The sequence below is a fragment of the Enhydra lutris genome, unplaced genomic scaffold (assembly GCF_002288905.1).
Source record: "Enhydra lutris kenyoni isolate GAN:26980312 unplaced genomic scaffold, ASM228890v2 scaffoldscaffold71, whole genome shotgun sequence".
NCBI lineage: Eukaryota > Metazoa > Chordata > Mammalia > Carnivora > Mustelidae > Enhydra > Enhydra lutris.
This window is the reverse complement of record NW_019154155.1, coordinates 5,288,243-5,311,961: the sequence shown is the minus strand read 5'-3', so window position 1 is coordinate 5,311,961 and position 23,719 is coordinate 5,288,243. Positions and strand designations below refer to the sequence as shown.

Below are 23,719 nucleotides of genomic sequence, written 5' to 3'. Positions count from 1 at the left end.
ATAACCATGAACAAGCCTTCAAACAAGTTTCTGCTTCGTTTCAACAGGACCCATGTGGCCCAAAAACTTCAAGCCAATAAATTTAAAGTAGTCCTGTGTTGGTCATGCACTATAATTCAGGTTTCAGACTTTTCCAGAAACACCTCCAAGAGCTAATATTCAAAAACTTTTAAACACGTGAGAAAACATGTCACCATGAGTATGCAGAATAATAAATTAAACAATCAAACCAACAAAACTCTTAAATATTGGAAACGTTCTGAAACACAGTACAAAATGTTTAAAAGAACTTAAAACTATATGAGGCAAGCCTAACAAAAAAAAAAAAAAAACCTTTGCATATCAAATGATACTATCAACAGAACAAAAAATCAATTCACAGAACAGGAAAAATTTTTACCAATCATATATATGATAAGGGAGTAACAGCCAGAATCTATAAAGGATTCCTAAAACTCAACAACAGAGAAACAAAGAACTCAATTTAAAAATGAGCAAAGAACTCGAATATATATTTCTTTTATATTCAAGATTTTTTTTTTTTTTTTTTTTTTTTTTTTAATGAGAAAGGGAGAGGAAGCATGGAGGGAGAGGGAGAAGCAGATGCCCTGCTGAGCAGAGAGCCTGACGGGGGGCTCAATTCGAAGACCTTGAGATCATGACCTGAAGAGAAAGCAGATACTTAACTGACGCGGGGCTCAATTCGAAGACCTTGAGATCATGACCTGACCAGAAAGCAGATACTTAACTGACAGAACTACCCAGGCACCCCAGGAATATACATTTCTCCAAAGACATACAAACAGCAAGTAAGCACATAAAAAGATTCCCAACATCACTCATTAGGGAAATGCAAATCAAAACTACAATGAGATTGTACTTTACATCTAGGAGAATGACAAAGAAAGACAGAAAGACAGAAAGGAAGGAAGGAAGGAAAGCAAGGAACAGTTGTTGACAAAGATGTGGAGAAACTGGAACCCTTGTCCATTACTGGTGGGAATGTAAAACATGTAGGTTTGGTTTGTTTGTTTGTTTTTTTAAGATTTTATTTATTTATTTATTTGAGAGAGAGAGAGAGAGAGAAAGCGAGAGCGTGCGAGTGTGTGCGCGCACAAGCAAGGGGAGTGGCAGGCAGAGGGAGAAGCAGGCTCCCCGTGGAGGAAGGAGCTGGATGCAGGGCTTGACCTCAGGACCCTGGGATCATGACCTGAGTGGAAGGCAGATGTTTAACTGACTGAGCCACCCAGGCACCCCAACATGTAGGTTTTTTTAATGCAGCTACTATGAAACAGCATGGCAGTTCCTCAAAAATTAAACACAGAACTAGCACACAAGACAGCATTCCACCTCTAGGTATATACTCAAAAGAATGAAAAGCAGGGCTCAAACAGACTATATACCAATGTCCATAGCAGTATTACTCCCAAAAGCCGAAAGGTGGAAACAACCACATGTCCACTGATGGAGCAATAAATAAACAAAAGGTAGTATATAGTATATATACACATATAATGGCATATATTCAGCCTTAAAAAGGAATGAATTTTTGATACATGCTACAACAGGAATGAATCTTGGAAACAATCTGCTGCATGAAATAAGCAAGAAATAAGAAGAATGCCATATAATTCCACTTATACAAGGTATCTAAAACAGTTAACTCATAGAGAAAGAAAGTAGAATAGTGCTTGCCTTGGGTGGGGTGAGGGGAGAAATGGGGAATTATTATTCAATGAGTACAGAGTTTCAGTTTGGGATAATGGAAAAATTCTGGAGATAGTGGTGAAGGCTGTACAACTATACGAAAGTACTTAAAAATGGTAAAAGTAAGGAGCAAGATAACACAACAGATCTCTTAGGAACAACATAACAAGAAAAATTTAATATTTTATAAACATATAACTCGCTTAGATGGTAGTTAAGGGAGTATATACAACAGCCCAAACTCATCAAACTAGACACCCAAGATTTGTGAATTTTATTGTATGTTAATATGCCTCAGAAAATGTTAAAAACTCAATGGATTGATTAAAAGGCACGTAAGAGGGCACCTGGGTGGCTCAGTGGGTTAAGCCTCTGCCTTTGGCTCAGGTCAGGATCTCAGAGTCCTGGGATTGAGGCCCGCATCGGGCTCTCTGCTCAATGGGGAGCCTGCTTCCCCCCCCCCCTGCCCGCCTCTCTGCCTACTTGTGACCTCTCTCTCTCTGTCAAATAAATAAATAAAATCTTTAAAAAAAAAAAATATATATATATATATATATACAAATATATAAATAAAAGGCACGTAAGACACACTGAGGAGAAAACTGAAAACATACAAAAAATTACTCAGAATGCAGAGAGGCACAAACATTAAAAGTCTTGGAGGACAAAGTAAAGGTTAGAGCCCCAGGAAACTAACCTACACGAAACCATATCTAGGCTTCCTCACCCTCTTCCCTTAGCCCCAGTGTGTGGCACCTTTTCTTCACCGAAAGCCACAACTCCAGTCAGGCTGCTCTCTCCTACAGCTTCGGCTCTCTCAAATTGTTCACACTCCCTCCCTGCACATTCAGGCCCCAACAAAAGCTTCCCTATCCACTGCGGTTCCCTTAGACCTTACCCCAATGCAAGACTGTTCAATTACTCCTTTTAGTGTTCCTTTGCCAGGATCTTGACTGACACACCATCCAGTAAGGATGAGAAAAATAAAGATTCAAAAAATAATGGCAGGAAGTATTCCAAATTGATAAGTAAATTTCAAAATTTATGAGAAACACTAAAACTCAAAGTAAGAAAGCCCAATGAATCCAAACAGAATAAAAAAGAAAAAAAAATCGTATTACTGATACCACAGTGAAACTGAAGAATCCAAAAATTAAAGAGAAGATCTGAAAGACAGCCAAAAAGGAAAGATAAATTATCTTCAAAGAAGTAACAGATAGAAAATGATTTCTTAAAGCAAGGAAAAACCAGACTAGAGAGAAAACAGAGTAACAGTTACAGAGTACTAATAAAAAGTAACTATTAACTTAGAAATGCAGATCCAGGAAACATCTTTCAAGGATGAAGATGAAATTGAAGACATGTTCCTGCAAATAAAAGCTAAATAAAAACTCCTAACTATGGAAACACTCTTCCTTTAGGAAATTCTGAAGGATATACTCCAAGAAGGAAAGGAATCCCAGATGGAAAGCCTTGAATGCAAAGGACTATGGACAAAGAAATTAATTACAGGACTAAATCTGAATACTGATATTTTTTAAATGATTAATTTATGAAATTTTAAAAGGTGCTTAAGATTTTGGACAATATAGGGGGATGCCTGGGTGGCTCAGTTGGTTAAGCAGCTGCCTTCGGTTCAGGTCATGATCCCGGCGTCCTGGGATCGAGTCCCACATCGGGCTCCTTGTTCTGTGGGGAGCCTGCTTCTCCCTCTGCCTCTGCCTGCCACTCTGCCTGTGCTCGCGCTCTCTCTCTCTCTCTCTGACGAATAAATTAAAAAAAAAAAGCTGCTCTGTGGAGGTGCACATGCTTAAAAAAAAAAAAATAAAAAAAAAAAAAAAAAAAAAAAAAAAAAGATTTTGGACAATATACAGAACATAAATCAGGAGAGGTAGTTCTAAGTTCTTGCACTGTTCTGGGACAACACATACAGATTAACTTTAAACTGAGTATGCATACTAAAATATCTGCCATGGTCAAGAAAATAGAAAATATATACATTACAACACCCAAACTATGGAATGAGAAACAAAAGATTATCAAACCCCAAAAGAAAGCAAAAGGAAGAACCATATACACATACACAAAATAACAAAAATATATAACTTATCAGTAATCACAAATAAATATAAATAAACTAACTGTAGATTAAAAAAAAAAAAACTGAGATTCTCAATCTAGATAAAAAGGAAACCCAACTTCGTGCATACAAAAAACCCAAGGGCATAAAAAGGCTGAAAAGAAAAGGCTGGGGAAAAAAACATGCCAAGCAAATTATCATCAGAAGTTAATGAAATTGATATAACTATGATAACAACAGGAAAAAAAAAAAACAATTTAAAGTAAAATATTACTAAAAAGAAGTGGGTCATCTAATAATCATTAAAGGGTTAACTGAAGTGGTATGTAAATACACAGCCTCCAATATATATAGAAAGCAAAAATGAGAGGACTACCAACAAATCCATTAATATATCTCTGTCTGTAACTGCTAGCTTATGGAGACAAAAAGATTTAACAAGCTTAATTTAAGAGGCATAAACACCTTGGCCCTTAACTGGGTATCACATATTCTTTTCAAATACATGCTGAATAAAAACTGACAACATACTAGGCTATAAGGCATATTCAAACAAATTTTAAATAACTGATACATACGTAACACATTATCACAAAGCAATTAAGTTAGAACCTGACTAAAAATGAAAACTAAAAAAATTCAAAGACAGGGTACCTAGTGACCCAGTCAGTTAAGTGTCTGACCCTTGATTTCGGCTCAGGTGATAATCTCAGGGTTTGGGGATTAAGCGCTAATCAGGCCTCCACTCAGCCAGGAGTCTGCTTGAGGATTCCTCCTCTCAGTCTGCAGCCATTCCCCTCCCTCTCAAATAAATAAACCTTAAAAGAAAAAAAAAGAAAGAAAGAAAAGAAAAGAAAAACTTAAGGATGAAAGAAGAAACAATAATAGAAAACACTGACCCAAAATACTTCATATCAAAAATCTGTGATATGCAAATCAAGTAAAAGAGGAAAATGCATAGCCTTAAATGCTTACATTGGAAATTTTAGAAGGTTAAAACAAGTAAGCTAAATCTCTAACCTAAGAACTTAGGAAAATAACAGAACCTACCCAAAAAGAATAGAATGAAGAAAATAACAAAGAGCAAAAAATGATGAAACAGAAATTATATATACAATAAATAGAAACAAAAAAAGCCCAGAGTTGCTTCTTTGGAATGACTAAAAAAACTAATAAAACTCTGGCAAGAGGGGTGAAGAGACACAAGAATTTAAGCAGGCAAGATTAAAGAAACTGTAACTACAAAGGTCTTGAATAATAAAGAGATACCAGAAGAATAACATCATGCTGATAAACATAGCTTATGTAATATGGACAAATTCTTAGAAAAATAAAACAAAACTAACTTACGAAGAAATAGAAAACTTAAACAGTCCTGCAACTATTAAATAAATTGAATCAGTTTTAAATGTTTTTCTTTAAGCCCCTAATCCAGATTTTACCAAACAGCAGGGAATAAATCTTTCCAATCTTACACAGATTTCAAGAGAATACAAAAGAGGGAACATTCTTCAACCTATTTTAGGAAGTCAGCATATCATCACAAATATGCTGATACCAAAACCAGATGAAAACAGTGTAAGAAAAGAAAATTACAGGCCAAGCTTACTCATGAACAGAGATGCAAAAATCTTAAAACAGTTCACATACCAAATACAACAGTGGATTTTTTTAACGATGGATTTTTTAAAAATAAAAATAATGTACACTATGACGAACTTAGTTTATCACAGGACTGCAAAGTTGGATTAACATCAGAAAACTAATGTCTTTCACCACATTAACATATTAAAGGAGAAAGGTATTTATAAAAAAAAAATGCAGAAACATGTTTAATAAGATCCATGACTAAACTTTTGGCAAAATAGGAATGGAAACTTCCTTAACCAGATTGAAAAAAAAAAAAAAAAGAATTCCCCCAAAAAACAGAGCAAACATCACAATAATGTTGAGACAATGAAGGCACTCCCTTAGACTATCCATAAGTGTCAGTATACCATCAGGGTCTCGTGGACTCAATTTTTGGAGTTTTTATCCTTAATTAGCAAATTTGTCTTTTTTTTTTTAATAACTATTTGCAATGCTTGGTATTTTGTGATTTCTGCTCTCTCTCTCTCTCTTTTTTCTTTTTTTTTAAGAGGGGGGAGAGAGAGCAAGAGAGACAGAGCATGCCTGATGGGAAGGAGCAAAGGGAAAGACAGAATCTCAAGCAGGCTCCATGAACAGCGAGGAGCCCAATAAAAGCTAGATCTTAGGACCTGAGATCATAAACTGACATGAAATCAAAAGACTGACACTTAACTGACTGAGCTACCCAGGCACCCTGATTTTTGTTTTTTTGTTTTTTTTAAGAGATATTTCAAAGACTAAAGAGAAAATTTACTTTTTAAAAAACAGAATAAAACTCATTCTGATTTTGAACTCATTTATGAACCCACCAGACCCTTTTATAAGTCTAGGATTCATAATGGAATCTTAATAATAATATTTTCTTAGATCTTGAAACATTTTACCATTTCACTATTCTTTTTTTTTTAAGGTTTTATTTATTTATTTGACAGAGAATGAGATCGCAAGTAGGCAAAGAGGCGCAGAGAGAGAGAGAGAGAGAGAGAGAGAGAAGCAGGCTCCCTGCTGAGCAGAGAGCACGATGACGGACTTGATCCCAGGACCCTGAGATCATGATCTGAGCCAAAGGCAGAGGATTTAACCCACTGAGCCACCCAGGTGCCCCCATTTCACCATTCTAAGGACTATTTCATCAGAACTCAGCAACCATTCCCAACTATACTATGGCTAAACTAACAACAAAATTAAAAACAAGAAATGATGAAATAACCTAGAAAAGTAATCCAATAGCAAAACAAATCAACCCTATTACATTAGCCTCAATTATTCTTTTACTACACTGCTCAAGATATAGCATGACCTTTCAAGAACATATAAAAGAAATATGGAAACACCATATTCATAAGTCTTGTTTTAACGTTACATTCAATAGTCCTGAGAATTCAGAATTTTTAAATTTCCACCCAAAACGAGAAAGAGAAAGAAACAGACAAGACACAATTATGAGGTGAATCAGAAGATGATGCACAGAACAGCTTCATCAACAGAACAGAAAAGACACAAGAACAGCACTCTAGGCCTGTACTGTCCAATACAGTAGCCACTAGCCACATGTGGTTGTTTAAATTAGATTAAATTAACTTAAATTAAAAATTTAGTTCCTCAGTTGCACCAGCTACATTTCAAATGCTTAATAGCCAAATGTTGCTAGTGGCTAGCTGATCAGACAAAGCAAATCCTATCACTGCAGAAAATTCTAACGGATAGACTCTATGATGATAAAATTGATCATATAAACGTAATCTCAGACCCTGAGTCTACAGATGATGATATTCTACATCACTGGCTCTCAACTAAGGCAATTTTTATCCCCCAGGGGCCAGCTGGCAGTGTCTAGAGACATCTTTGGTTGCCATAACTGGGAAGTGCTACTGGTAACTACGGATCAAGGATAAAGATGCTGCCAAACTTCACAGGACGCACATGCCAGACCACAATAATACCAATAATGGCAAGAATGAGAAACCTTGCCCTAGTTCTCTCAAACATAAGAATCAGTAAATGAACCATATACTTCCAAGGACAAAAGGAAATGATGGTATTCTCATCCAGTCATTACAGAAGAACTACCTCATTACCCAATATTCTGTAACAAAAAAAAATTTGCTAGGTGGATATGTGACACTATTTTTTATTCTTACTCTTTTATGAGGTCTGCATTTAAAAAAAAAAAAGATACAGTTCATAAGTGGACAATTGTTAAAAGGCAGGTATATATATAAAGGTGATGAAAAATTCATTGTTTTGATCATTCTAATTGCTGTTTATAAACCTAAACAGGAAAATTATAATTATGAAGCAAAGAATTTGGCCATCTTCTCTTCATCAATGTTATGTACCACTAACGTTTCCAAAAATATGTGTTTTGATGATTCTAGTGCAAGAATCAGGATAACAAGGTAAAATCTATATATTTTTTAAAGATTTTATTTTATTTGACACAGAGAGAGAGAATGCACACATCTAGCAAAGGGAGCTGCAGGCAGAGGGAGAGGGAGAAGCAGGCTCCAGAGACCCTGGGATCATGACCTGAACCAAAGGCAGACACCCAACTGACTGAACCACCCAGACACAAGGTAAAATCTATTAAAGATGCAGCAGTTGATATCTAAATCAGTGTACATTGCATTTTAACAGTAGGAATGCAACAACCAGAAGTAATGACAGACTCCAAGAATTATTTGAAATCTGGAATCAATATTTACCAATCAGAAGTTGAATGCAAAGCGACACCCAGCCACACTCTAGATCTATGCTGCCCAATATGGCAGCCACTACCCACGTGTGGCTATTTAAGTTAACTAAAATTAAAATTTTAGTGGCTCCACTGCACTAGCCCATTTCAAGTGCTCAACAGTCACATGTTGCTACCAGCTACTATACTGGAAAGTGTGCATAGAGAATATTTCCATCAACCAGAAAGTTCTATCAGCACTACTCTATAAGAAATTTAATTAACTCAACAAATACTTATTAAGTGCTTACCCTAAGGTTGCCTTGATTTATGTGCTTTGATGCAATGTTATCGACTGGCCAAATGTCACACAGCTGGTTGGAAGCCAAGAAGAATCCAAGTAGTCTGGCTCTACAACCTCTTTGTTATACTACCTTTCAATTTCTAAATTTCAATAATTTTCCATATGTGCTTACTAACATAAGCAACAGAGTGGTTTTTCTAATATCTCATCTGAGTAGCTCATTACCATACTACTGCTGTTTTCTAATTGTTTCTCTAACCCCTGCCACAAAACCAAAGAACAAAGACAGTCCAACTTTTTAACATTATTAATTTTATTCAAAGATTGGGGTCAAATAATTTTATATTAAAATGTGGATTATTACTAATTAAAATGAAATTTCCACTGACCATTTTAAGAAAAAAGTTGAGAAAGTTTGAGCTTCTACAAGCCATTGTAAGGTATTCCCTGCTTCCCCCAAATATGTAGTCATTCTCCTTTCCCATTAGAGTCACTGTAGCATTAGAACTTTTTAAAAAATATTAATTTATCCCCTCCATACCCTTTGTTCAGAATTTCATCAAGTCTTTGCTGAATAACTTCAACAGCCTCCTAACTGGTCTTTCTACCTCCCATCTTGCTTCCCTCAGTCAGATTTTCACATATCAAACCAGAGGTCTGTCAAGTCATCACTACTGGGTGAATTCAAGCTAAATTATTATGGCAAATAAGGGCCTATGATAACCCAGTCCCTGCCTATTTCTCTAGGTTCATCTCATAGTACTCCCTCGTTTATTCATGCATTTTTTTTTCACTCAAAAAATACTACTGAGCAAATAGTATGTGTAAACAAGGCCCTTGAACTAATACATATTAGAGTCTAGGGAGACCAACATGTATTCGTTAATCACACAAATAAATGTAAAATTTCAAATATGGTAGGTGTTATGAAAGAACTACACAGTTATCTAAGTGTTGGACAGATGAATCTCACCTTTTAGGAAAGCTTAGAAAGGCTTTCCTCAAAGTGACTGTGGAGAGACTTTAAGGATTAAGTGAAAGTGAAGAACATCCTAGGCAGAGGAAAAAGTATATGAAAGGTCCTGGGGCAGGATGAAGAACAGGAAAATGAAAGACTGAAAAGAGGGCTGATACGGCTGAGACAGAAAAAAAGCTGTAGAAGAAGGGTTTTAAGAAGCTGGAAAGATAAAAACTTACTCAAAACCTTGCAAAAAGCAAGCATCAATAAAACCTCAATTCAAACCTGCATAATCTGTCTCTGAAACCTACCACTATACTCTAGGCCTTCCCCTATAGTAATCTGTTCCTGTATTTCAGTCCATAAATTACTACCAAATGCCTACTATATGTCAAGCAATGTGCTAGATGCTTCAGACACACTAGTGAGCCAATGACAACCAAAAAGAAATAGAACCCCTGTCCTCATGGAGCTTACAATCCAGTAGATGAGTCAGTCATACAATCAAATAAATACCATAAAATGGCAGGTATAAATAAGTATTACTAAAGTAGACGATGTTATGAAAAAAACAATTTAACCTAAAAGTGGTCAGGCTTCTTTGATAAAGTAAACAACTACATTAAGATCTGAAGAGTTAACATTAAACTAGGCAGAATGGGGAGAACGATGTTCCAAGAGAAGGGAATACATACATGTAAGGTTCCAGAAGAAGGGAGCAACTCAAAATGCCTGGCAAGCTGTAGCCTAAGGCCAGCTTCGAGAGTGTGTGATCTATGTTTAACATGAATACTCTGCTGCTGCCATTTTGAAATTCTTAATAATTTTATTTTTGAACTTATGTTTTGCAGGTGAAGCCCAATCGGACAAGAGAGCATGAGTAGGAGCTGTGAAGACAGGATGGTGGCCTGGGACACATGCACATGCCTCAAGACAGTATGGAGTGCCACAAGCCCCAACTGGCTATGGACAAAGCTGGGCCCAACTAGCAGCAGCTCCAGGACCTACCACCATGGGAAGTCACTTGCCTGCTCATGACCCAACCCTGGCCCTAAGATACCTACACAAACAATAACCTTCCAGTCTAAGCACTGAAAAGAACTCAAGGAGTAAACTTTGTCAGCAAATTACAGAAGAAAATTATACAAACAGACACTGCAATAAAGCATTTCAGGGAGTTGTTAGAATCCTTCAGAGTTTAGAGTCTCTGGTTTTCAAAATTTCTACACCAAAGCAAGCATCTCCAGGCTTGGAAATAAAAATTAAATTTAGAAATCATTGCATTCAACAGAAAAGACACTGTTTTAGTATAAAGCTCTGGACAGACCATGTATTAATCAGAAAGACAATTTTATTTTTCTTTTATAACTGAAGGATATTATGGCAGGATGCATAAAAACACATCTTTCATTGTATATAAATTTAATCATAAATAAACCATTAAGCAAGCTACTTTTGGTTTCTTCTACAACTTCTACAAGTAATAAGAACTGTCAAAAGAAACATTAAAATATTGTCTAAAGTTACATCTAAAACTAAATTCAGTACCAAGTCTTTAAAAAAAAAAAAAGTTCTGGGGCACCTGGGTGGCTCAGTTGTTAAGCACCTGCCTTAGGCTCAGGTCATGATCCCAGGGTCCTGGTATTGAGCCCCGCATCGGGCTCCCTGCTCAGCGGGAAGCCTGTTCTCCCTCTCCCACACCCCCTGCTTGTGTACCCTTCTCTTGCTGTGTCTCTGTCAAAGAAATAAAATCTTTAAAGAAAAAAAAAGTTCTGTAAGAATCATCAGCTAAAATTTGTATTTATAATTAATCAGAAATGTATCCCAAAGTTGTCACAGCCTATAAAATTAAACTCTAGTAATAGCTGCAACAATAAAAAGATCCTACTCAAAATAATTATCAAAAATTTACAATCCTGGGGCACCTGGGTGGCTCAGTGGGTTAAAGCCTCTGTCTTTGGCTCAGGTCATGATCCCAGAGTCCTGGGATCGAGCATCGGGCACTCTGCTCAGCAGGGAGCCTGCTTCTCTCCCTCTCTGCCTACTTGTGATCTCTGTCTGTCAAATAAATAAATAAAATCTTTTTAAAAATAAATAAATAAATAAATAAATAAAATATTTAAAAAAATTAACAATCTTGCATTTGCCAAGAGCGAATGACATCACTTTCAATTATAGCAACTGAAAATAAACTGGCTAAAAGTAAAAATTTTGATGACCTAATAAATTTGTAGAAAAGCCAAAAATATCTTATGACCAATCACAATTCCACATAAAATTAAACGAAAATACTTTTACAATTTATAAGTTTGCTGTTACCCAGAAAACATTATTACTCCTATTACATTTTGTAAGTATAAAATATAAAGGAAAGAGCATTATATTTTAAAGCCTCTAATGGGACCTCTTCCCTGCCTTTTGAACAAGGAGCCCCACATTTTCATTTTACACGAGGCCCCACAAATTATGTAGCCATCCCTGGCTGGGAAACAAAAAAAAGTAGACAGGATCTGGCTTATGGCTGGAAGATGAGCCCAGGGCCAACAACCACGCTGAGCTTTCAGAACCCTATTATGGAAGCCATTAAAGATAGGAGAGTGAAATGAGACACAGCCTAGTAAATCAGAACCCTTACACAGAAGACAGCATTCTAGTTTTAACAATAAACCTAGGGGTGCCTGGGTGGCTCAGTCGGTTAAGCGTCTACCTTCAGCTCAGCTCATGATCCCAGAGTCCTGGGATGGAGCCCCGCACAGGGCTCTCTGCTCAGCAGGAAGCCTGCCTCTCCCTCTCCCACTCCCCCGCTTGTGTTCCCTCTCTTGCTCTCAATCTCTTTATCAAATAAAAATCTTTAAAAAAGACAAAAAACACGCTAAGAATGATTATGCACCTTCTAAACTTTGAAAGTCCCTACTCTAGAATATTCTCTTTGTCATTTTATAATGGGCCTAATTTTTCCCACGACTATAAGTGAATAGAACTTGGCATGAGAATAAATCCATATCCCGTCTCCAAAATAAAGTTTATTGATTTTCTAATAGCTCTTTCTCAAAATCCTTTTTTTTCCTTTTATTTGCTAGTAAGATTATCCTTAACTAGCATTGATGAAAGAAAACCGCAGAAATGGGACGTGACTTACAAATGTGGTTTCTATTCAGCCTCAGCCGTGAGACAGCTTTTGAGATAAATACAGAATAGTCAAGAAAGTAATCACAGATTTTAAAAATACATGCAACATTCAAATTTATCAGAATGACATATTAATTATGTGTGATCTGATGTTTTATGTTGTAAAAAATTCAGACTATACTGAAATGTAGAAAGGACTCTTCCCACTTCCAATCCCATTCTCTAGACCCCCATTCTTAAAAATTTAGAATATATCTTCCAATTCTGCTTCTATACATATACAAATATATGCAGAGATTTTATTTAGAAAGCAAAAACAAGGTCATATATTCTGTCCTTCATTTTTTACCCCCAATTTGAGGTTCTTTCCATGTCCATTTTGATCTTTCTATAAAAAAGTAACACTACAATATATTAGACCTACATTTCTTGAGATTCAACGATCTACCAAAAAGTTTTAACTTTTTTTTTAAGATTTTATTTATTTATTTGACAGACAGAGATTACAAGTAGGTGGAGAGAGCGAGGAGGAAGCAGGCTTCCTGCTGAGCAGAGAGCCTGATGTGGGCTGGATCCCAGGACCCTGAGATCATGACCTGAGCCAAAGGCAGAGGCTTTAACCCACTGAGCCACCCAGGCACCCCTAAAAGTTGTAACTTCTTATACCTCTGCTAGCATTAAAGCATAGTTTGTTTTTTTCTTATGTTACCTTCACAATGTGAAATATCATTTTAATCAAAGTTCTGTTTTTAGACCAATATTTCAATTTTCTATTCTTTTCCCATGCTAACACTACAAAGTTTCAATTACTGTAACTTTTAAAAAATTGTTTATTTATTTTATTTTCTTAAAGATTTTAAGTAATCTCTACACCCAACATGGGTCTTGAACTCACGACCTAGAGATCAAGAGTCACAGGCTCCATCCACTGAGTCAGCCAGGTGCCCCTCAATTACTGTAGCTTTTGAATAAATCTTAGTTAACTGTACATCAAGTCCCCCCAACCCTTCATTTTCCTTTTTAAAAAATGTTATTCTCATACAACTGTTCTTCCAGATATATTTTCTAATTATTTCTAATTAATAATTTCTAATTAATTCACATTTTTCTCCCACCTCAAAAAAGGGTGAAGAGGAAAAAGATATTTTGATTGACATTACATTCAACTTCTAGATCAACAAGGGAGGAATTGCCACCTTACCAAATTAATTCTTTGAAATGATGAACATAGCCTTCATCTAATTCAGATTTCCTTTTGTATTCTTCAAATAAGCTATTTAGTTTTCTTCATAAAAAGTTGCATGTTTAATAGTGTTTAATGTTTAACAGTGTCCTATAATTTATTCCCACAGTTTTTATAACTGAAGGAATGAGGTCTTTTTTTCCCCAATTTTAACTTGATTATTGTTGATATAAAAGAAATCTCACAATTGGTTTATTTCTCTTATATCTGGTCACATTACCAAACAACTATTAAGAGTTTCTTTTTTTTTTTTTTTTTAAGATTTTCTTTCTTTGTCAGAGAGAGAGCACAAGCAAGGGGAGTGGCAGGCAGTGCAGGCAGAGGGAGAAGTAGGCTTCCTGCTGAGGAAGTAGCCAGATGAGAGACTCTGATCCCAGGACCCTGGGATCATGACCTGAGCTGAAGGCAGCTGCTTAATCAACGGAGCCACCCAGGCATCCCCATACTCTAATAGTTCTAATAGTTTAATTTCCTTGGATTTCTTTTTCTGGATATCACCTGCAAAAAACTATCTTTTTTACTTTCCTTTCCAATATTTGCACTTACTCCTTTTTCTTATCTTACTGTATCAGCTAGGCCCTCCAAGTGTTAAATAATAATTATATTACAACTCCCTATTTCACTCTTAAGAATATCACCATTTACTAGTGGTCTGAAATAACTTTATTGTATTTTTTAAGTCAATTCCTAGTTTACTGAATTTTTAAGGCTGTTCAATTTTAAGGCTATTAATTTTTTTTTTTTTTTTGACAGACAGAGATCACAAGTAGGCAAAGAAGCAGGCAGAGAGAGAGGAGGAAGCAGGCTCCCCGCTGAACATAGAGCCTGATGTGGGGCTCAATCCCAGGATCCTGGGATCATGACCTGAGCCAAAGACAGAGGCTTTAACCCACTGAGCTACCCAGGCGCCCAAGGCTGTTAAATTTTATCAACTGCCTTTTTCAAAGGTCTTTTCACATTTCTCTGGATCACTGGCCATGTTTCAATTAGTAGAGTTATGAGTCCAAATGTAAAATACATATTTAATTGAACTTTAGTATATGTGCTGCCGAAGCGAGCACTTTAATTGAACTTTAAATAAAAATTCCCCACTAACTAATTTTTGGGAAAAAATTACTAGTGCCACAACAGAGACTAAAAGACAAAAGTGAAATAAATTAAAATGGGGGCGCCTGGGTGGCTCAGTTGCTTAAGTGTTTGCCTTCGGCTCAGGTCATGATCCCGTAGTCCTGGCATCAAGCCCAGCATTGGGCTCCCTGCTCAGTGGAGAGCCTGCTTCTCCCTCTCCTCCCAGCTTGTGCTCTCTCTCGCTATCTCTATCTCAAATAAATAAAATCTTTTAAAAAAAGAAAGAAAAATGCTTACTCAATATAATGCATCTTTCCAATAAGAAAAGTAAATGCTACAATCAAAATTCTTAAATTTATGACATGTTCATGATTGGTTACAAAAAAATAAAAGCATTGGACCTTAAACATAGGAGGAGTCAGGAAATATCTACTAAATAAATGCACAAGGGGTGCCTGGGAGTTGAGCGTCCAACTCTTGGTTTCTACTCAGGTCATGATCTTGGGGGTCATGGGATCCAGACTTGCCTCACGGGGCTCCGCACTCAGCCAGGACTGTGCTTCTTTCCTTCCCCCTCTGCCCCTCCCCTTATTCATGCTCTCTCTAAAATAAATAAATCTTAAATAAATAAATAAATGCTCAAATATTCCCCAAGCATGGCATTTGGTTCTCTTGGGCTTTTATACAAATATGTTCCTCTACCCTCACCCCTCACCCAACTGGAAAATTCCAACTTGTCCTTCATTGACTACTCAGCTTAAAGATCACCTGTTCCTTAAGGATCACCTAGAAGCCCTTTCTACATCCCCAACTCAGTCTGAGATTGATGTCCCTCCTCTGTACTCTCAGAGCACTAGTATATACTTCCATAATGCCATCTAACAACTAATAGTTTTGCCTTTCTCCCCATTAGAATAGCTCAAAACAAGGTCTTTCTCCTATCCCCTTAGCGTACATAGCATTATGCCTAGCAAATACATATGGAAGAAATGCTCTAGAATGAATGAATGACCAGACTTAACTCCAAATCTAAACCAGCTATGGGACCACAGGCAAATCACTTACCATCTCTGAATCTCAGAACTTCTTTATAAAATTTAATATCTCTTCTATTTGCTTCACAGAATTGATGGAAGAATGAAATAGGAATTTTTTATATCTCACTACAATTTTACAGATGCTTTCAAAATAGTAGCCAGATTCCACTACAATAAAAACCATGAAAACCAATCATAAAATCACTCTCATTAAAGCTGCATTTACATGTATTAAATCAATTTTAGTTTTAAAACAACTACAGTAAATTATTTTTCTTTGAAGTATCAGTTAACATATGGACTCTGCAACATGTTGGCACCACACACACAAAGGACAATTCCTAACAGCTCGAGCAAGCCAGGAAAACAATACCAAGGAAATTTAAAAAAATAAAGCATTTTTCAGGTTTATTGTTCAAATATGATATTAATACTAAAAGGACACTAAACTTTTCCATTATGTCTCTAAAATCAAGACATCCTACATTTTATACCTATTCTCTCTCTCTTTCACACACACACACACACACAAAATGGAAACAAACTCCATTTACAATTCATCCACAAGGAGATAAATAAAGAAAAGCACAGGAAGATATGGCTTATACAATTTCATTGATGTAAAAAAATACATTTGAAAAATTATGTGTGTACTTCTTGGCGGCGGGGGCAGTTATGCAGCCTCAGAATAAGGTCCCTGTCACCCCTTGGTCCCAGTTGAGAGGGAAGGACCATCTCTGTGAGGTTCAGACATGGTTTTGTTAGCCTACATACTCTCTGTGTTGATGTGTTTATAAATGTAAAATTGCTATCAGCATTGTAGAGGCTGAGTCAGTCTTGTGCTGGTCCTACTGATTTATAATTATCTACTAAAAGAAACTAAACAAATGAAAAAATAAAATAAAAAGAAACCCAATAAATGAAAAAATAAAATAAAAAATAAAAATGTTATGTATGCTCTTATATGCTTAGAGATTTTTTTTAAGATTTATTTATTTGAGAGGGCATGAGCAAGCACGCATGCCCACACACACACGCGCACACACACACACAAGTGGGGCAGAGGCGAGAGAGAGAATCTCAAGCCAACTCTGCGCTGGGCAAGGAGATGAACTCAGGGCTCAATCTCACGATCCTGAGATCATGACCTGAGCCGAAATCATGAGTAGGACACTTAACCAACTGTGACCCCCAGGTACCCTGTTTAGAGATTTTTAATATGTGTACTCAAGAAACAGTCATGTCTGAAAAGCAAATGGGAGCTTAGGGAACTTTTACTTTTCCCTATACACCTTTCTGCACAGCTTGAATTTCTTACTATTGAGAAAGGTATCTGCAAGATTTCCTAAATTAAGGATATTTATAGTACTTTCATTCATGTGAAAAAAAGAAAACTATATAATGTGTATTATAAAAACACAGGAAAAAAGGTATTGAAACTTAATACAGATTGCTTAGGGAGGGGGCACTGAGAGTGGGGAAAGGAAGAAGAGAGAGATTCACTTTTTATTCTGTGTATTTGTGTGCTATCACTGTATTTTAAAATAATATGTTCCAGTATTACTGCTATAATTTTAAATAACAGAATATATGTCTACAACACCAAATTTTCAGGTCTGTAATGTAACCTACTAAATTCAAGCAGTCAGAAAGAAGATTCTCACTGATAAGATTGTTAGCACTGAAGTGTGGTCAACTTTACTTACTCTAGTATATATCTAATATACTCTCAAAAATTTAGGGTTAGGTGTCTTAACCAAAAGCCAATAAATGGAATCTTCTTTGCAGAAGAAACGTTCAGGACCTATTTAAATAACTTTCCATCTGCACAATGCTTTCAAAATAGGTAACTTCACTTGCACAACTGCTAACCTACAAAAGTCCATCCTCATTCTAGCTTGCTCACCTTCAAATTTATTTTCTAGCAGGTATCCTCACTGTCTTGAATCAGAAGATTAACCAGCATTCGCAAGCATTTACAGAAAATACTCCCTATTACAACTTGAGGTGGGGGGATAATCACCATTTATGTTGCGATCTATAAAATCAATAAATATCTTTTCCACTATAAAGGTCTAATACACTATTTGGCAATTTACCCAATAACCTAAATAGGATTGAATATAGATATTTACAATGAAGCAACTGCAATATCCAAAAACACATTTCAAAATTTCCCATCAAGCAATAAAATGTAACATTTACAGTATTATAATATATTGACTTTGAGAAACAACATGGGTGAGTAAAAAAATTTTTAAAGTTCCGAAATAGGAGTCTGGTGATCTAGGTTCTGGATCACTCTTCTCACTAATTTGTTCTGTGACCTACCTTCGGCAAGTCACTTCTACCTCTTTGAACCTCAGTTTCCCCATCTGTAGAATGGAAGGGAGAATGCTTAGACTAGGTTCTTATTTTTCAGGGTCTCTACTTCCTTAGAAATGCTGATAAAACTATAAACCCTATTTCCAAATATGTATGCTTTCATCAAAAAATTTGCTTACAATTTCCTTCTGATATCCGTTGTGGACTAAGACCTCTGTACTAAAAGAGGTCTTGAGTTTATTCTGCACACTAAAACTCTATGCCAAATTTCATAAAATATATGGATACCAAATGGAAAAATTAAGCAAAACGATTGTGAAAGATATCATTAATTACTTTGAATCTCAAAACACATTAACAATTAAAACATACAGCAACTTCCTATAAATGAGATTTCCTCAGATGGCTATCCATCTGACCCACAGATGGATAAATGCTAAAATCATTCAACCTTTTAAAAAAATATTCTAATGCTTAATAGTTGAAGATTTAACAATCCTAACTATCCCCAAATTAATTAATTTATTTGCTTTCTAGTCCTACTACCCTTTAGGTTAAGAGCCACAAACTGGTAACACACAAATCTGAGTTGGCGTCCCCACTCTACTACTTTGCTTGCAAATTTGGGTAAATTACTTAGCATTTACGTGTTTTTGCCCCTTAGTCTATAAAATGAAAGTTAAGAATTACCACCTCACAGGGGCTCCTGGGTGGCTCAGTGGGTTAAAGCCTCTGCCTTCGAATCAGGTCATGATCCCAGGGTCCTGGGATGGAGCCCTGAGTCCCGCTCTCTGCTCGGAAGGGAGCCTGCTTCCCCCCAACCCCCCGCCTGCCTCTCTGCGTCCTTGTGATCTCTGTCAAGCAGATAAATAAAATCTTTAAAAAAAAAAAAAAATTACCACCTTATAGTTAGTAAGAATTAAATAAGTTAACATATGTAAAAGCACCTGGCATAGCGCTCCACACACAGTAAGCATTTAATAAATGTGAGCTGTTATTACTAATAATAAATTGGAATACAGCTTTCATACTCAGAAATAATGCAGTGATTGTTACTCCTACACATTTGTAGTCCGCATTTGTGAATATAAAATGGAAACTTCTAAAAACAAATTTCCTACTTTTAATAACTTTTTTTAATACTACCCTCTAGAATGATTAAATAAAAAGTATGTAAATGGATATCTACACAACATATCTAAGAAGTGGTGAGGTACAGTAGAAACAGACCCAGCTTTAGAGTCAGGCAGATCTGAGTTCTGAACCTAAATCATCAACTTAGTAATTATGTAATCTGGGCCACATAAACTCTCTTTCAACCTTGTAAAGCTGTTGCAGGGATTAATAAAGTATGTAAAACCATCACACATAGTATCTGGATGTAGTATGCACTCAATAAACAGAACTTATTGCTATTCTTCTCAGCTACTCCCTTACAGATGATAAAACAGCTTTGCCAAGGAAGAGGGACGGTACTGGTACTGGCAAACTCAAGTGCTAATTAGTACTCAGGCCAGTAATGAAGGACACTAATTTTATCTTATTAATGTAAGAACAAAGGCAGTGTTTTTTGGGGTCACATACTGCTTCCAGAGTCTAATGAAAATAGGGTCCCTGGCTCCCAGAAATTTTTCAGAGATTTCAGGAAATACCACGTCAGGGATTTTAAGAAACTGTATTAAGGAGAACACTAGCTAGTTTTTTCTGGACTTAACTTGGAACAGTCTGAAAACTTACTCAGTTTTGTGACAAAACGATTCACTTAGATTTGCTCATAAGGAAGCAAGCAAACCCTGCTTTTATTAGACTTCTCAATTTCGTTAGTTAAATTTCCTAAGCTATCTGATGTTGTGTGTGAAAACAAAACTTGATAAGTGGTACTACATTCTATGCTAGAATTAGTTCAAATACTTTTAAACGTGATGCTCGAACATATAATCCAAGCACCGAACCAAAAAAGGAAAAAAAAGTTCAATTAATCAATCAATAAAATAAAACGAAGCTAGCTGTATTCGGTATTCGATATTCGATTCTTAGAAAGGCTGGATCAATCCAAGCAATCAACCGAGCCTTAAACTTCAAAAAAAAAAAAAAAAAAAAAAAATCTACGGACACGGAAACCAAAATTTACAAAAACAAAACCGAGCCAGAAAATACAGTTTACTGAGTAACTGAATATAGTTTATCCTTACTTCTACTCCCTGCGTGGAATACTTTTTTTATCCTTTAACTTAGCCTTCTTAAACTCCCTGGGCAAATAACATACTCATCAAACTGTTCACTGAATAGTGTTAAGAACTAAGTCAAGGAGCCCCTTAGACTCAGCTCTCAATGCGCGACCCACAGGAAACTTGGTACTTAATAAAGTTTTGCCCCAATGACCTTGGTCCCAAAGATTCCCCTCCTTCGTCCTGCCGGTCCTTCCACGTGCTGGCGGCTGCGGTTACCCCAGAGGTGGTTGCAGGTCGGAGAAAGAGCTTGAGGACCCACACCCTCGAAGGAAACAAGGGCTGCTAACAGCACCTGGGCTGAGCCATCCCTTCCTTCCTTCCTGGCAGCAACTCCTCAGCGGCGCACACACTGCCCCCAACCAAAGCCCTGCGGAGATGACCCGGACCTCACTCCCGCGCCTCGCTCTCGACCCAGTCTGCGGGACAGGGTATACCGTGAAAACCGTGGCACAGGAAACCCTCTTTCCTTCAGCACCCTATTCTGTCGCCCGACCGGAGTGCCAGACACCTAGGGGAAGTGGACAGCCCCAGGAAGAAGGGGGAACCAAGAGGGAAGGAAAGTAGGATGGAGAATCCTGCGCCACGCCACCGCCACCTCCTCCACTTCCAGGGCTCCCTGGAGGCCCTTGCCGGTCGCTAGCCCGGCGGACGGGAACGCCTGGCACGGCAGTGCCAGCCAGGGTCTCGCAGATACTCGGGTCCGGGGGTCGCGGTGTACTCACCATCAGAACTTTGGCCGCGTTCTCCAGCTGAGCGATCACTTCTGGGGGCCCAAGCGCCGCCGCCATCATGGTCTCTCTTCAATGACGCGCCATGCGCTGCATTATGGGAGCGGGCGCCGCGGCCGGCCAATCGCCGCAGCGACCCCGGAGCCTCACGCGCTCCCAGAGGCCGTCTCAGCCGCCGTCGACGCCGGTGCTACGGCCCCGTGGGCCTGGACTGGCCGTCGGGTTCTGGGCGGCGGGAAAGAGAAGAGGCTGTGCCTGGCCGCCTCGCTGGAGCGGAAGGCGCCCGCGGACCGGCGCCAGGCAAGACACGGGCGGTTGACCCAGACCGTGACGGCCGCGGTTCCGGGCCCGCGCATGCGTGCTGTCCGGCGCCCGGGCCTCTCGGCCTCTCCGCTTCTCCAGCCCCAGTGCCCACGAGCGGCTGGGTTCCCTCCACCGTGAACACACCCCGCTCCATCACCAGGCATTATTACGCGACGGCGGCACGCTCTCTCTTCTCTACCCTTCACTCCTTTCATCCCGACCCTATCACGCTCCACGCAGTGTAGGATCTCACTTGGAATTGCTCTCCCCACTTCCTCTCCTAAGAGTGCGCCGCCTTTGAGAACATCTCTGTCCTCCGAGTCCTAATTCTCTGTCCCTCCTTGCCAAAAAGAAAGGGCGGGGGTGGGGGGAGCATTCCAGGATAGAAAGGTTCGTAAGGTTCGTTTTTCCTAATGGGAGGTCCTGCAGGAGATTCCTCCAAATTTATTTGGACGGGAGATCATTGCGAGCTCTTTTCAAGGGCTATGTCATACGGGAAAGTGAAATAGCAGGAATCCTAACCTTGAATACCCTGCTTCTTGAATTCAGAAAGAACTCATCTTCACCCGTTTTGTCGGGTTTAAGGAAGTTGTAATAGCAATGTTAGTTACGGAATCCTTGTTGACGGGTACTTTATATAGTAATATAACTTTCCCTCTTGTGCTTCAGTCTCCTTTACAACATCCAAGCAAGTAGTCCTGAGAGCAGCTATTTCAGTATTCAAACCAGCTTTAACTATTAGAAAAGTTGTTCAGAAGAGGGGGTTATTTTGTTTTGAGCAGATATCTACTTTCCTATGACTTTGATCTTTTGGTGCTGGTCTGCTTCCTGGGACTGTGCAGAAAGTCAGATTCATTTCAGTGTTTTTAAGTTTTCCTCAGTTGAAATCTTTCTGTATTTATTCTTCCTAGTTATAAGTAAATCGTACTTTTGAGATTCTTTTTTTTTTTTTTTTAAGATTTTATTTATTTATTTGACAGAGAGATAGAGAGCGCCCAAATGGGAGAGCGGCAGGTGGAGAGAGAGGGAGCTCTCTGAGCAGGAAGCCGGATGTAAGGCTCCTTCCCAGGACCCTGGGATCATGACCTGGGCTTAAGGCAGCCCCTTAACAGACTGAGCCGCCCAGGCGCCCTGAGATTTTTTTTTTTTTTTTTTTAAGATTTTGTTTATTTGAGGAAGAGCAAGCATGAATGAGGGCCAGAGGAAGAAGCAGGCTCCAGTACCCTAGGATCATGACCTGAGCCAAAGGCGGATGGCAGAGGTTTACCCAACTGAGCCGCACCCCAGGGTGTTGTGTTGTGTTGTGTTGTGTTTTTAATGTCACTGCAACAGAATTGCATTATTTTCGCCATTGGAAAACAGGTTGTTAAAAAAAAAAACACATTTCTTGTATTTGATATCTGCAACTTGGGAGTTGAGAAAGTGAATTAATGAGGTTTTTATTGCTTGAGAAATAAAGGAAGTAGCTTTTATTTCATTACAAAAGGGTAAAGTTAACCAAAAGGCAGTGAATGGCCTTTTTTATTTTAAGAATTGTGTGAAACTAAATGATTAACATAGTGCATGACATATAGTAGGCATTCAATAAATATTTGACTAAGTATAGCAGTCCAAAAAAGGATTACAGAATGTCACTGTAAGAGTAATTACTGTACATCAGGGATCTATCTGCAAAGTGTAGGCAAATGAATAGTTTGTGACATTAAATGAGGCCTATAATGCTTCAGATTGAGCCTTGCGTTTTTGTTTTTTTTAAAGATTTTATTTATTTATTTGTCAGAGAGAGGGAGAGAGAGCAAGCACAGGCAGACAGAATGGCAGGCAGAGGCAGAGGGAGAAGCAGGCTCCCTGATGAGCAAGGAGCCCAATGTGGGACTCGATCCCAGGACGCTGGGATCACGACCCGAGCCCAAGGCAGCTGCTTAACCAACTGAGCCACCCAGGTGTCCCGAGCCTTGTGTTCTAAAGCATTTGTTTTGTGTAATTACATAAGAAATTTGCATGGAGACACTTTTTTAAAGGAGGGAAAAAAGTATTTTATCAAATGTGGAGATGAGTAGGCTTCTTTTCAAATTAGTATATTGAATTTAGAGGCTTTATAAAATGGATTATAGACACCTCATATTACTGGGAACCATGAATTTTAGGGTGGGGTAAAAAATGAAATTGTAGAATCTCAATGTTGGAAAACAGTAGAATTTACCTACTAGCTTAACATCCCCTCCAATGCCTGGCTCTTGTTGTTTCTTTATTTAGTCAATAATAATGCTCTCTTGTGGAGAATTAAGAAGTAGTATTCCAGC

At 37.9% G+C, this 23,719-nt stretch overlaps 1 protein-coding gene across 1 annotated transcript in view; it reads right to left on the bottom strand.

Annotated features, from left to right (window-relative positions):
• Positions 1-21,176, bottom strand: part of LOC111159909 (exportin 4) — a 123,416-nt gene extending 102,240 nt beyond the window's left edge. Inside the window, exon 1 of the mRNA XM_022522587.1 lies at positions 21,108-21,176. Coding sequence (XP_022378295.1) covers positions 21,108-21,176 — 69 coding nt within the window. The remainder of the gene's footprint in view (positions 1-21,107) is intronic.
• Between the last annotated feature and the right edge of the window lie 2,543 nt (positions 21,177-23,719).